General features: G+C 43.9%; 1 protein-coding gene across 5 annotated transcripts; it reads right to left on the bottom strand.

The window, feature by feature from the left end:
* Positions 1–1,174: 1,174 nt before the first annotated feature.
* KCTD21 (potassium channel tetramerization domain containing 21) lies at positions 1,175–15,270 on the bottom strand. 5 transcript variants are annotated; one of them, XM_042024172.1, is made up of 3 exons: positions 15,201–15,258; positions 12,379–12,638; positions 1,175–6,837 (listed from the first exon to the last, which is right to left on the bottom strand). In XM_042024172.1, the coding sequence occupies exon 3, from the start codon at positions 6,805–6,807 to the stop codon at positions 6,025–6,027; it is 783 nt and encodes a 260-aa protein (XP_041880106.1). In that variant the 5' UTR covers positions 6,808–6,837; positions 12,379–12,638; positions 15,201–15,258; the 3' UTR covers positions 1,175–6,024. The 5 variants fall into 5 exon arrangements, with proteins under 5 accessions (XP_041880106.1, XP_041880103.1, XP_041880105.1 ...); XM_042024169.1 differs by lacking the exon at positions 15,201–15,258 and adding an exon at positions 13,255–13,668; XM_042024171.1 differs by lacking the exon at positions 12,379–12,638 and having other exon boundaries at positions 15,201–15,270.
* Positions 15,271–15,313: the final 43 nt, after the last annotated feature.

The following is a 15,313-nucleotide window of genomic DNA, read 5'->3' as shown; positions in this document are numbered from 1 at the left end:
CCCCCCGCCCCGCGCCGCCGCCGCCCCACGCATGCGCCGCGCCCGCCGCGCCGGTTTGAAGCGCGCGCCCGCCCCGCTCGCTCGCCGGCGGAGTCGGGAGCGGGGCCGCGCATGCGCGGGAAGGGCGGGGCTCTGTGAGGCGCTGGAACGGGCGCACGTGGAAAGAGAGGAAATTTAGGTTGGGTGTCAGAAATTCTTTCCTGTGAGGGTGGTGAGGCTCTGGCACAGGAAACAGTTAATGATTAGCCTGCACGAACACAGAGAAAGAAAATCACCACTGGACCAAGAGGCGCGAGAAGAATGAGCGCATAGACTGGGAGTATAAAAGCTCAGGGACTTTGTTCAGGGTCCCTCTGTGCAGACACCCAGCTTGAGCTGACCTGCTGCTGCACCAGTCTATTACTATTTACTTTTATAAATCCAGCACCTGAGACTGCTGCAGGGAACCCCGTGTTGAGGCTGAAGGAGGAGGAAGCGTGCCTGGGAGTGAGTGTGTGTGAGCGAGGAGTTGGTTGGTGGTGCGAGGCCACCCAGCCTCCCCTGGGCAGAAGCTGCTTTAAATGACACCTCTGCTCCAGGGAGGTGCCTTCTCCAACCAGTCTTCTGGTGTCCAAGTCAGCTTCCAAGTACAAAGTGCCCTCTCAGAGGACAAGGCTCAATTCTTTTAATACCTTCCTGCCAGCCTGGAGGGTGGATGCATACAAGGCTGATGCCTCTTCAGCTTCCTTACAGCAAATCTTCATCTATTTAGGAATAGTACCTTGTAGGAGCTGCATGAAATCATACAGATAATATGTTCAATTTTTTTTTCCTGTACAGCAGCACTGTGTTATGGTTTGCTCAAGCTCAGGAACTAGAGACAAGTCCAACAGCAGTAAAGCATCAGGGTTTAAGAAGGGTTCTCACTGGAAAAATGAATCCTCTGTTTATAAATGTTTGAAACATACATGAGCCGATGCATTTAAAATGGCTTTGATTATTTGTGAAGGCTTGTTCGTCCAAGTTTTCTACAACTGCACTAATTCCTGGGGAGCTTCCTATAGTTCCCAGCCACGGAGAGGGCAAGGTTAAGCAACAAGGCACTGTGTAACATCATTAGAGAAAGGAAAAGCTACAGGTGCAGCAAGCGTCACTCATGCTTTTTGCTCAAGAAATATATGTCAGGCAGAGCACCTCCTGCTTTGTTCACATTTTATTTACTGCTTTCTAAAATACATATTAGTAACAGTTCACAGAAAGAGTTACAAGCAGAGAAATGCAACCAGATTTTTAAATGTGATAGCCCTACAGGCTCTCTGTGAAGGTGGTAAGCAATAAAGACCATCTTTTCACACTTTTCAAACACTATTGATTCAAAAGCATGGCTTTTAGTGAATTGGGGTCCAAATTCCTATCAATGGGAAAATCTGTAACTGGAGTTGGAGCATGAAAATATTGAGGGGAATGCCAAGAGGATGAAGAGAAAAGAAATTATTAGATATAGCCCTCCCCTATAGCTCCTTTTTTTTCTGAATTCATAGGGAAAACATTTCTTGTGTTATTCCCAAGTGAACCTGTGAGCTTGATCTGGATATTTATACTCCATCAGCCCTTCTTACACGGAATACCTGTGACTGCCGGTACTAATTCACATATGAGACTCTTACAGGGAGGGCCACAAATTAGCACTGCTTGTACCCTGCATATTTGTGTCCATCAGCATGTGGATGCAGAATGGAGGTCAGAAATTTCAAAATACACTGAAATTCTGAGCAGTGGCACCAAATTCAATGGGATGGGGTGAAAATGAAACTCCCCAAAGGAGTCTTCTTCATAACTTCTTCATTTATCTGTGAAGTGTCAGAAGATCCTAGATTTATTTTCCAGAGTCTGTGGCTGAAGGCAGTATTTATCACTTCCATCAGCCTTATATATGGACTCCATCAGCTCTTCCACCTTGCCTTTTATTCCTGGGAATAGATCTGATTGACTGCAGATATTTGCTGCCAGTGAACTGGAGCAGCAATTTATACTCAACAACCCAGTTATTATGTGCTAAGTACAGCAGTGCAAATGTTTGGTGACTTGAAGCACATGCAAATTGAAGGAAAGCTGCCTGCTCCCGAGAAGCTACTAGCATAACTCTTGGCATGACCCACATTTAAAGTGCATAATAGGAGATTAAAACTGGAAAGGACTAGTAAATCATTCTAATCACAGCCTCTTGTAGCAAAATCTTCGTCTCCATTGTTATCTTGCTGGTTTTTTTCCCCCCGAACACATCAAGATATTTTTATTCTCTCCCTTCTAAATCATGGATTTCTTGTGAATATGAATTCTTTCAGATCTAACTTTTTACAGCTACTTCTTTTATTTCTTTACCATTGCCTGCAAAACAAACACTCCTCCCATCAACTCCTCCCAACGCTTAACAGCTGTATAAACCAGGTATCTCTTAATATTTACGTACAGTTTCAGTCTTGTCTTTGTAACTGGACATTGTTAGATACTGAAGAGATATCAAGCCTAAAAATACATAAACAAACCCACGAGTGATTCTTCCTGGAGTCCATTAAGATGTTTCATAATAGTGTTTCTGTCATGTAAGAAATGCCACTGTGCTATGCACATGTCCAGATCTGAGAATGCCATTAGACTACAGCTAAAATCTAGTTTATTGTCTGCCCTAACTCTGGTATTCTCCTGCTCTAACACTACTGAACACTCTATTCAGTGGTCATTTAGGAAAAAAAAATTCAGGCCATTAAAAAAAAATTGCAGGGCTTGGCCTCATTTTGTACACTAAGGTTTTTAGGCAGAATCAGGAGTTAGGCACCAAGATGTAGAAGAAAACAGCCATGAAACATTAAGGGAAGAAAATGTCACTAGATCCTTTCCAGGAAAAGAAACTGTTTGTTCTGAGAGTGAATATTCCACTCCACAGTGAAATAATTTTTAGCTGTTACTGCTAATAAATGCCAAGTGCTTTTCATGACTAGTGATGGGGTTGTGCTATACTTAGTATGGCTTTGTGCATGTTTGCTTCTCTTTAATTCAGGAAAACTCTTGAGAAGAATCATTATCAGTGCTGTTGACTGGTAAACAAGAGCAAGTTACACCTCCAGAGCTCAGAAAAAGAAGTTAAACAAACACCAGCTATTCAGATAAAATGCTAACAAATGCTCTGGAGAGAGAACCTTCCTATGAACAGTCATTATAACATAACTCACAGACTGCAGAATTGGGAGCAGTTATAAATTGAGCTTAGTGCGAGTTTGAAATAGCAGCTGCATTTGTAGAACGTATGTTTGACTGCAATCACAAGTGATCCACTTACCGCCCATTTCCAGTATAAATAGTACCTCATACTTAAGGATGTTTATTGTGCTTAGCAAGTCAGAGGTACCTCAAGTTTTTCTGTTTCTCCCAAAGCATGGCTTCACTCATGTCTATATACTGGTTGGAAATTCTCCATCTATCTACATATATAAACGAGAGATATTTTGCATCTCACTGTCTCTTAATAAATGACAGAGATCTGGGGCCGGCTGGACCTTCTCCTGACTTAGTTGCATGCACACAAATAAATGTGTATTCAATTTGTTCATCTTTTGCATAACAGACTGATGGGTTAAAGCACTCCAGGTGAAGATCTCTGTCCAGTTCTCTCCTTTTACAGACTCCTCTTACTTGCCTTTCACCAAAAAAATGCAGTAATGATTCAACTCTCCCATGGAATATTTTATTTTGCCAAAACAGAATGGAGCAGTACTGATCCAGAGCTCTAAAGGGTGTAGGTCAGACTTTTACCCCCCTACCTTTCCAAATGATGTCTAAGCCCATTGCTCTTACCTTTGGATAAACTCAAGCTGACAGGAAACAAATTCCTACAGGTGAGTATTATTTTAGTCATGACATACAAGAGCTCCGGTTACAGATCATTTAAAATCTACTCTCAAGGGTGTAGGTTAAAAAGAAATACTGTCAACAGTTCCCAAAAGCTCTGTTATCATAAATTCAGCAAAGGCATATCTGTTTCAAGTCACAGATGTGATGAAAGACGGTTCATTTTACATATCATAATCATATTACCAGCACAGATCATCCCTGTGAAGGTCCAGCTGACTGGCAAACTCGTATTTTATAATTCAGGACAGGGATAGAAAAGTTCTTCCTAATGCAACGAAAACTAGAAGAACAAGGTGACTCAAAACGGAATTGGCCACAAAATCCTCAGAATCAACAAAAATTACAATCCTCAAAATTAACAAAATGTGCCATGTTTAACGGTTCAGAGGGCTTCAAGCCCAATAAGCGCTTTCTGACAACATGGTCCCACGTATATGATACTGGTTTAGCACCAAGTCACACAAAGGGCAGTGATTCATAACAGGCTGGCAACAGCTGCAGAATGTGCATTTTACCCATCAGCATGCTGATTTGTGTTGTTCATGCAATCACAGTTTGGGACAGTAGAAATATATTGATCACACTGTTTTTTTACAAGAAAAAAAGCTTCTTTATGCTTGTTCACAGGTCAGGTTATTGTAATGACAGAGTAGTTACTTTGGGAAGCAAGAACATGCATAGTACAGAGCTTTGTAGCCCTGTGCTAGAAACCTTTGGAAGCACTAAAACTCTAAATGCAAAACTTAGTTATTGCATTTTCCCTTCTGTCTCACTAAAGATACCTGAAAATGTTCCAGAGGGCCTTTCATGCACTCACAGCAATCTGGCTAGGGAAATACAGTTAAGATACTTCTAAACATAATTAGCTGAGAAAGAACCATCTTGAATGTGGCACAAATGATGTTTAGACACAACGTGCAGCTAGTGAGTTATGATCTCCATTACAGCACAGACCCAGTGTGTAGGGAAGAGCTTGACCTCTGGTTCCCCACTGCCTTCCCTCTGGCAAGCCGACACTGAAGCCATGCAAGCAGGTAAAATTCTTTTAGTGACCTGACCGTTTCACTAAGATATTAAACAAAAAAAGGCTCAATGTACCAGGATAGGAAAAATGACCCCGTTTTTGCAATGAAAAATATTAGGTGCAACCTGGTGAGAATGTTGTCTTTTCAAATTAAATCCATCCTACCCAGAGAGCACCCTATGCATTCCAGGCACTGCTGAAGGGACGTGTGCCCAAAAGAGGCTCAAATGTTTAAAAGACATATGGGAGCCTCTGCCCCAAAATCTGTCTTCACCTTAGAAAGTTTCAGCAGCATCCTCCAGACAAATATTAACATTGTAAGAGAAAGAAAAGGACTAGGTATCTTGGATGCTTTTGGAATGTAAAAGTAAAGGTTTAATCTTCTTGGTTTGTAGGAACACCATTCTCTCTTCTATGGCTTCCTTGCCAGTCACATTATCCCAACACGGCTTCCCTGAAAGCAGAATAAAGCAGGGGCTTCCTCACAGGGTTCAGAAAAAAACCCAAGCCAGCTTCACAGGGTGACAGAAATCCTTTGTTGAACCCAAAGAGACAGGATCCCTTACTCATTTGCAATTTGCACCATCCTTTACAGCTGTATTGAGTGCATGTGGGAAGGCTTCTTCTCCGTGGATCCAAACAAACTTCTTGGATGCTCCGCACAGGTGATACAGCAAGACACGGCAAATGTGCTCCTAGGGCTGTGTGCTGTCCATGGTATCTTTCACTGCATCTGTTCTCCAGATACATTCCAAACCATGGTTACCGAACCCTCACATCCCCTGACAATGCAGGTTAAGGATCACTCCCATTTTCCAACTGGAAAACGTAGAGAGCACAGAAGTGATTTTCCCCAGAATTGTACAGCAGGTCAGACGCAGAGACAGAGACAAAGCCAGTCCTTAATTCAGGTGCTAGACAATATTGCTTCTGTCTGGAATATGGACATATTCTGAAAGGTCGTATTGGTAAGTACATTAAAGGAAAATCATCTCCTTGTTAGTGACTCTTAATCCAGATAAGCATGATTCTGAATTAGGTGTAAGTGTGTTTTAAAGGGAAACACTTAACCTGTGTTATCTCCATGCTGGCACCACAACAAACAGCCATTCCTACTTGTACCGAATTAGGCGAATAATCTTATTATTCATGAAATCTGAAGTATGTGGATGAGCAGAATCTATGCAGAAACCATCACTCATGGCTATTTTCAGCACTTCTTCCACAAACACCTGGAAACTATTGATTTGCTTATTATCTGGCACCACCCAGAGTCTCTTCAAGTTCTGCCTGGTGTACTCCTCTTCGGGAAGGCCTTCCACACTTGCAACCCAATCTAACGTCAAGTGGTTGGGGTCCTGCAGGTAACTGGATATTGAGGAAAGGTTTCCATTGAAACAATAGTAAAGTTTGGAACCAAGAAGCTTCAGAAACAGGCATGACGTGGAGAAGATATGAGCGCTGAACACTTCCATGTTGGAGGAAGACAGGCTGTAAATCTGGGGTGCTTCTCGGACGGTGAAGTGAACGGTCTGGGTCTTCTGATCGAGGGTGATGTTGAGCATGGCATTTTTCTCTGCTTTAGAAAGCTCTACCTCCTTCTCCTGCAAGGCCTCAATCAGGGGCTGAATTTGATAAAAATCTACTTCCCGCCGCAGTAAGCCCATTTCCTGAAAGTCTTCAGGGAGGTCCAAGTGAGAAGTTCGTAAAAAGTTCAGGATATAGCGGAAGATTTTGCCATCTCTGTCAATAAAGCAGTTGCCTTGGCTGTCCTTCTTGGTTGGGATCTTCCCACTAAACATGGCCCCCAGCATGGAGTCTGGAAAGCTAGTCAGAGTGGACAGAGAGGTGGTATAGAGTTTTCCGCCAACATTGAGCGTGATAGGTTCTGACATGATGGAAAAGTCACAGTGCTGGGACTAATTCTAAAAAAAAATAAAATAAAAAAAAATCCAACACCACACATTTAGTTGCATTGGCCTTTTTGAAGGTTAAACTACAGACATAAATATTCCTAAATATATAAGGGTAAGCACATGGCAAGAATTCATCATAGAAATTAGGAGTGCGGAATTATTTTCTGAGGTTGTATCTTGAGAACAAGCATAAGGATGTTTTTTCTCCTAACAGATTTGAACAGGACTTTGTATAATTCATTTAAGTGCCAGAAACCATGAGTCTTCCAAAACTTTACAATTACGCTAAATGTGAATCTCTCCCACCAATACCTACAATGAGGGCTGACTTTGAAGTAGTGATCTGGGCTTGTATGATCTCATTTCCCTCATGAACAGAGAATTTAGAGGGAACAAAGAAGGACAGGACAAGAACTGGACACATCCCAACATCTACCATAGTGTTTGAAGATATGATTAAAGCAGCAAAGCCATTCAGCAGAATCCCCTGACACATGTCTGAGTGCAGTCAGCCTAGCAGGGAGCCAGACAGCAGTTGCTGCTGTAAGCACACAACAGTCTGCAGTTCCTTTCAGTAAAAAAAACCACCAGGCTTCCTCCTTTCAATGTGCTTTATCCTAGAAAACATTTTCTAATTATTTGGGGCCATATTCCAGTTGACATAGTTTCCATGCAGAGCCTCTGCAATCAGCTGACATGAACTGAGGATGCGATTTTAAGGTGCAGTTAAGCCTTAGGAAGGGGCATGACCTCCCTTTGCCCTCCACCATACCATCCTCCTCCCTTATGCCACCTCTGGCACTCATCTGATCCAACAGTGAGCCAGTTTAGAGAGAAAACCCAACATTTTCTATTCAGCATGTTTCTGCTGTATCTTGGAACTGGACTAGTGCCAGGGCTGGGGCAAGGGAAAAGAAAGGAGCTATGCAGCTGTCTCCATTGAGCTCAGCTCAGCTGTCTTGCACAGGTGGGCCATCATTCCTGCTACCTGAGGACCTGCAAACCTGTTTTTCCTTGTTTGCTGAATCTAAATCAATCAACAGTTCAGCAGGAAATCCACCAGTGTTTGCTTACAGAGGCAGGAGGTAGCTCTTGCTGTAGTACATACAGCCATTCAACAGAAAGCTGCCAAAAAGCTCCCTTAAAATTAAACTTAAGTGCAGGCATTTTCCTAACTAGTAATGGAATAATCATAGACACTACCCACTATTATCAGCTCTGGAGTCACAGCAAAATGCAGATAGGGAGAAGGTCATCTTGTGCTGGAATATCAATTCTTGTATGGCTGCTAAAACCCAGATAACAGTGCTAATGGCATCCTAAAACAAATACGTCTCTAGACAGCAGCACATTTTGCTACGAAAAACTGGCCCAACCTAGGGCAGATAATTAACAGTTCAAAGGAGAGCCTGTCTTTAAATTGTTTGAGACTAACATTCTACTTTGTTCTTTAACCCTTGGCACACAGCCTATATCCTACTGCACAGTAATGGAAAGATGCTGATCTCTAAATCTAGAGTGCTTTCCCTGTATATCCCTTAGTCCCATGCATCCAGCAGAATTGGCAAATAAAGATGCATGCGTAGGCCAACACAGTAACACGTGCATTGATGACCACAGACCGTCCTTGTGACTAACCTCAGCCAAATATACTCCAGAAAAAACTGTCTGTTCCCGTGCTAAACTCCCCTTGGAACTGTAGTCTCAGCGTACTTCCCACTCTTGAAGACTTCAACCCAATTTAGAGTCAAGAGCTGTTTAAACTTGATCATGTGGAGGCTTCAACTGATCTAATTCTGTAGCACGAGTGGCTGCCATGTGTTTTTCCCCCTAAGGGCTTGCAGTATGTCTGCAAAAGCATTGCTACAAGCACAATCAGGCATTCACAAAAGCAGCCTAAAATGGATTTTACTCTTTTTTTCACATTTCATCAAACAGAAGCTTCCCCATACCTCCCTACAAATAACACAGCCTGTAGAAGCAGGACTGACAGTGACTCCAAAAGCCATGTTCACTGCTTCCCACCTCTTCTGCCCTAAGCAGCTGCTGTAGACTAAACAACCTTTTCTTTCTTCATAGATGAAGCTTTCAGATTTTTGAGCTCAAGCCTGCTTATCTACACCATGAGAGTTGTTTTCTCATGCTCTCTGCCAGCCTTAGCCAGACGCAGAGAAAGATGTTTCCCTTGATGTGTCTGTGACAAGGCTTCACTTGGCAGAGCCCGTGATCAAGAGTCACAACCCAAAGACCACTGTATGGCCCAAAGATACGTATCTTCATTTCAAACTCAGCATCCATCCTAGGTTTACTCTGATCCAACACCTCACTGATAGCCTGAATGAGAGGCAGATGGCTCAGTCCAAATGTTACCTGAAGAGGTAACATTTAAGTCTCCTGTAACTGTTTTCTTATCAGCAGTCCAAAAGGGAGTTTGCCAACAAAATATGGCAGTAACATGAGCTCTCTGAAGCTGAAGACCGTATCTATGCTGGCAGCAACAGCATCAGAAATCTAACCAAGCCTTAGCTCTGGAGTTGGAAGAGTAGCACAGAGATTGGCATCCTCTCAGCATGTGGGCTCTGCTCCTCTCCCACCTCTGGGCATTGCTCAGACACATGCCCTGGACAGCTCATTCTGCTTATGGGTATTTCACAGTCTACAGACCCATACAGGCTGGATTTCACTCTCCCAGGACACCAGCCTGCTCTGACTTTGAACCTGCCCACTACGCCTGCACTAGATTAAATTTCAAACATTTAATGATGCAAACATCTTGCCCATGGATGAGGCTGCAGGATAACTATTCCTCAGCTGTCATTCCTAATTGTCTTCTGCCTAATTCATCCCATTTCTTAGCAATTTATATCCTCATAGTGTGAAGATGAATCTGATAGTCTGGGAACCTCAAAAGACCCAAAAACATCAGCACAAATGAGCGTGAATGTCTACTGGATTTATCATCAATCTGGACTTAATGCGTTGACCAACCAATATACTTGATAGTAGCTGGGGAAAGTCAGTCTTTGCTGCTTTTTTTCCTATAAACTTGTTTATGAAAAAATGTTTTTCATAACTCTGTAAAAATTGAAATGAAATGGGTTGTAAGTTTTCTCTCTTTGCTCATTCAACCACCATTTGCAGCCCCCACCCCGGTTTATCAAGCTTGGGTGCTTTGCTAATGCAATATAAAGGTTGTCCCAGAGTGCAGCATGAAAATCACTTCTTCTTGGTGACATTTCCACCAAGAGGAGGTACCAAGAGCATCTGATCTTGGACATGGGAGGCTACTGCTCTAGTGGAAGGTGTCCCTGTCCATGGGGCGGTGGGTTGGAACTAGGTGATCTTTAAGGTCCCTTCCAACCCAAACCATTCTATGATTGTATGATTCTGTAACCTGCAGTCACCAAGGACAGGTACAAATTGGGTTACAGTTCTTAGAAGCAGAGAATTACAGTAAAGTTTTTTTGTGTAGCTCCTTCCCAAGTAGCACTTAAAATTCATTCACATTAGGTCAGCTAGAGATCTAATTTGACAGCTGAAGATGGAAATTTGGCTGAAGAACACAACATCTATTTTATGCTTGTAAGAGCAACCTGTATTTAAATACCTTTTTTAATATCATGGGGGTTGGAAATGTCTACATTTGACTTAAAGTCATGATCTTATGATGTGATGTAAATTGAGAGAAACCAGCAGGGCAATGGTTAGCTTTATGATAATGTCAAACTCCTGAATAGAAGCTGTTGTCTGAGCATCTGAGTATTTCAACTGACCACAGCTTGTAAATTTGAACTTGGGTTTTACTCACAGGAGCATCCTCAACAGCTGCATAGAGAACATTTCTGTAATAATCCTCTACCCCATGAGTTTAGTTCAGCAAATTACTGGTTTGAAGCTGGGAGAGTGATGGGGGTTGACACAGCAGGAAGGTATGCAAGTATGCAAAATGACAAAAGCTAACTGTTTTCAGTTATCAATGCCTTCACATATTTAGAACCATCATTATCATACCACTTTGTTTCATAATCATTTTGAATGTAGGACAGCTTTGGATAAGCTTATTTCCCCTCTCCTGTATTCATCACATTTAAGAGCGCTTTAATTAGCTAATAAATAAAATTCTGTATACATAATTTAACTGAGTGCCTGTTTCACCCAACTTGGCAAAAACCCGCAAGTGTACAATAATCATCAAAACAAAAAAAAAAAACCCCATCAGTCATGATTTGCTAACATAAGTAAAATGTAAACAAATGGCACAAATATTACTATGTTTTTAACCACTGAAAAATGCATACAGCTGTAATCTAACCTTATCAGCAAAAAGAATGCAGTTTAACAGAAAGTCTAAAGTTATAGATATGTTTACATGGTTGCTGAAAGAAGACAGCTATAGCTATATATATATGTATATATATAAAGAGACAATTTTTAACAGGATTTTTATTGGGAAAAGAAATTGATTGCCAACACAGATTTCACTTTAAATATGTCAGGGAAAGAAAATGAAACAATCCTTCTGGATTTCAGAGGCAGTGCCCAAGATGTGGATAACAGGCTGATCCTAGTGTCATTCAGGGGATTTAATTAATGAGATTAATTAAACATAGAGCAGCAAAGCAAGAGCAATCTGTAATTTGGTAGAAGAGGATCATGTTGAGTTGTTAAGGTTTCCAAAGTCCATCCCAAAGGCTGCTTAGGGCCTCTGAAGCCCTTACACATGGTATTAAAAGCATTTAAATTGTAGCATCCCCTGAAATGAGAGTTAACATATGCTGTTACAGCAATAGGGTTTTTGCTGCAAGATGTAGCATTACATGGCCATTTACAAAGTCATTGTTTTTAATGGTTTTAATTTCATGGAGTCACACAATTATAAAATGGCTTGGGTTGGAAGGGACCCTAAAGATTATCTTGTTCTAACCCGCCCGCCATGGGCAGGGACACTTTTCACTAGACGAGGCTGCTCAAAGTCCCATCCAGCCTGGCCTTGAACACTTCCAGGGATGGGGCAGCCACAGATTCTCTGTGTAGCCTGTACCAGTGCCTCCTAACCTTATGTACAGAGTATTTGCATTGCTGGTTAACTTTACTGTGTAGCCTTCAATAGGTCACCTGTAAAATATCCCTCCACAACCAAAACTTGGAAAATCTGTATTTAAGACAGTGAAATACATGCAGCTGCTGGAAGAAATAGTTGAGGATTAACAATGAACTGCAAAACATGCACACAGGAAAAAGAAAAGAAAAAAAAAAGAAAAAAAGAGAAGAAATTAATTATTTAGGCTAGTGCAATGAAAGATGCCTAAATGGCAAAAGAATTAAAGCAAGCCGGGGATCATTTCTGCTAAGCATCAGGAAGCGCAGCCAGACTAAAAACCTCTCTGGCTTTTTGCGTATTGCCCAAGAGAGCTGGTGAAAGCCACATCCAGGAGAAAAATGTTACAAGACACAGATCAGGTAGTGCTTTATAGGAAGTAATTCTGCCTTGGGAGGGGCAGGATTGATTTCAGCTCAAAAGGAAGTATGAAAAAAGAAATAGCTGGGCACCTGTATGGCTGCTGGAGACTTTAAATGGGATTCAGCAGTTGTTGCAGGATGGGGCTCCAGTCTGCTTCATTAGAGCATATTAATTGTGAACATATAATCAGGCAAAGATGCTCCTTCCTGTGCGAAGCTCGTTCTGCGAAACTGGGTTTTACCCCAGTTTCCCCACACTTGGCATGTTATCACTTTGCTCCGCTGTGTCTCACTGAAATGCACGTTTTGGTTTGAGGTAAAAACTCCAGTTTCTACAAAACACCTGAGCCCTGAGAAAACAAACAAACAAACAAACCCTCATGAAGTTGAGAACTCCAGATCTGGACACAGCCAAGCCCATGGCACCTGCTGTAACTCTACCTGCAGAACAGTTCTGTGCCTTGCCCCTTCTCAAGGGGACAACGTCATGGAGAAAATCCAAACCCTACGAGCTCGTGCCTTTCTGTGTTACGGCGGCTGCAAACAAGGCAGTTTGAAGCCTAGAAGTCACCCCATGAAAGACAGGATAAAAAAAATAATAAAATAACTAAAGGAGGGGGGGGGGGGGGCATAGAAACAAAACAATAGTATTTAGGGGATTAAAAAAAAACAACAAACCACACCTTAACTGACCACTTACCCAGCTCTCAGCAGACAATGGGCATCAATGAGAGCTGAGTTTTAGGAAGAATTTTGGACAAAATCCTTTGCAAGGATGGACTCTCCCCTCCCTTCATATATCCCTGATGCACATTTACTTAGCTCAGCTCATCCTCCACCTACAGAAGGTTAAACATTTGCAATACAGTCTCTGCACCCTATATGCTTATTTATGGCAATTTTAGAGAGGAAATCCCATGTTTTCCCATTGCTGCAGGACGGACCCACCTGATTTTGGACACTTACTTAATATGAACCCCTCCAACTGAGCAGCATGTTAAGAGGCTTAAATTCAGTCGGTGAAGCAGAGCATGGCGTGCCTGCCACGAGAAACAGATCCCAAAAAGAAGCGCCTGCAGGGAGGCACAGCAGGTATTTGTTTCCGGGACTGCTGTGGTGCCTCTGGAAATTTCCAGCAGGCGTTTGGGGAAAGGCCGCTCACCCCGAGGCTGGCACGGGTGACATGGTGACAAGCTCTGGGAAGGGACTCAAATTCCCAGCAGGCGTGAGGCAGGAAACGACGGGTCACCCTTCCTTTCTCTTCTTGCGACAGGATTCCTATCGATCTGCCGGTGGCTGCAATACTGGGAGAGACATACTGACTATCCACCTTCGGAGCACAGCTGCTCATCTGCCAGTTACTTGTATTTAATTTATATATAATTTCTGACCCTGCTTTGTTATGCACAGAAACACCGTTCTGCCAGTGAGTCGCAAGAGGGGTGGGAAAGCGTGAACGGGAATTTCGTAACACCCCTGGTTTGTCGTGGGTACGATGGTGTGTGTTCATCCCTTTCCAAACCTGCACCTCCATGCCCTTGAGCATCTCCCTGGGCTGCTTGCTTAGGGATGCAGCTGAATGCAGGAGGCTTCGCATAGGCTCTCTGCCGATGCTGAATTTTCGCATAAAGAGAAGGGGTAGGGAGGCAGAGGTAGGAAAACAGAGCTGGTGCCCAGTTAGTAAAAAGCAAGGAGCGATATTAAAGCAAAGGTCAGGTTCCTCCTGAGAGCAGAAGAACAAAAGCAGCAGCGCACAGCAGGGAGCAGGAGAACGAAAAGAAGGCTAAGAGCTGCTGAAGGAGAACGGCTGACAACAAGATGGAGGGGAGAGGGAGTGCAGAGCCACAGGGATTCAGCTGCAGCCAGGTCTGGAGAATAAAAGCCAAAGTGCTGCAGTGCTCAGCGCTCTCCTGGTGTGACCTTCAACACCCGTGGGCTCAGGGGCTGCTGGGCGGGCAGTGCAGATGGTCAGGAGGCCACTGCCACCGGCTGCCAGAAAGGAGCCTGCTTGGGGTCTCAGGGCAGTGGGAGCATCACTTTTCCTTCCAAGCTGATGTAACCCTTTGTACAGTCCAATATAGCCACTGTAACCCTTTGTACAGTCCAGTATTTAATACCAGTCTGGGAAGAAGTTTTCACTGATTTTCAATGTCCTGTCCAAACACTCATTTAAGTATTACTTGGCATCCCTGGAGTTATCTTCCAGATACTCTTTATTTCCTTCATGGATCACTTTATTTTGTCCCTGAACAACTTCACACACAATTGGTAGCCCACCACCTGCTTGATGGACACACGGGGTAGTTCAACAATCCAGTTTCCACCTCATCTCCCACTGACACCATCGCTTCCAGAGCATCCCTGCAATTAGAGGGCGGCTAATTCCCAGCACGGATTCTGCTGCACCACAGCAAAACCTCCTCAGAAATCACGCTAACAAGGTAGGCACCACCCAGAATTAGACCCTCTGGAGGGCATATATCACGCCCATTGCCCAGCCGGACCCAGCTGGCTGCGTGTCCCGGGTGTGGGCTTGGATTCGCTGTGAATACCTAAATTTCGGAGATGTTTTATTTGAAGGGGGCAATGGAATGTGCAAAGTTTGCAAAGTGGCACTGAGCCCGACCCTGTTACGGACAATCGTAGGTACGGCTCCTCCCTATACAGCCAGGCGCTCACACTACTAAATTAGCATCAAATGCTAAAAAAATAACCCCAAATTCCCCCGCAGAGAGGGCTCACCCGTCCTTCCCGCATCCCACAGCAGACCAGCTCCGCGGCTCCCGGCCGCCGGTCCCCGCTTCCTCCCCGTGCCTCAGTTTCCCCGCCGGGGGACTTCCGCTGGGGGTGCCTCCGGCCCTCCCCACGCCCCCCAGCCAGGCGGATCTCCCCCAGCCCCGCCGGGGACCCACCTGCGCCCCCTCCAGCCGCCGAGCTCCGACGCTGGCCGAGAGGCGGAGGGAGGCGGAGGAAGCGAGGGGCGCGGCGCTCCCGGCACGGCTCGGCCCGGCCCGCTGGGAGATGT

This window comes from Corvus kubaryi, unplaced genomic scaffold (assembly GCF_017639235.1).
Source record: "Corvus kubaryi isolate FWS band 111438036 unplaced genomic scaffold, C.kubaryi_AGA036_p1.0 37260, whole genome shotgun sequence".
NCBI lineage: Eukaryota > Metazoa > Chordata > Aves > Passeriformes > Corvidae > Corvus > Corvus kubaryi.
This window is presented reverse-complemented; position numbering and strand designations above follow the sequence as displayed.

Coding starts and splice junctions, on each gene's coding strand:
- KCTD21 (XM_042024171.1), bottom strand. CDS start 6,807: ATGTCAGAACCTATCACGCTCAATGTTGGCGGAAAACTCTATACCACC.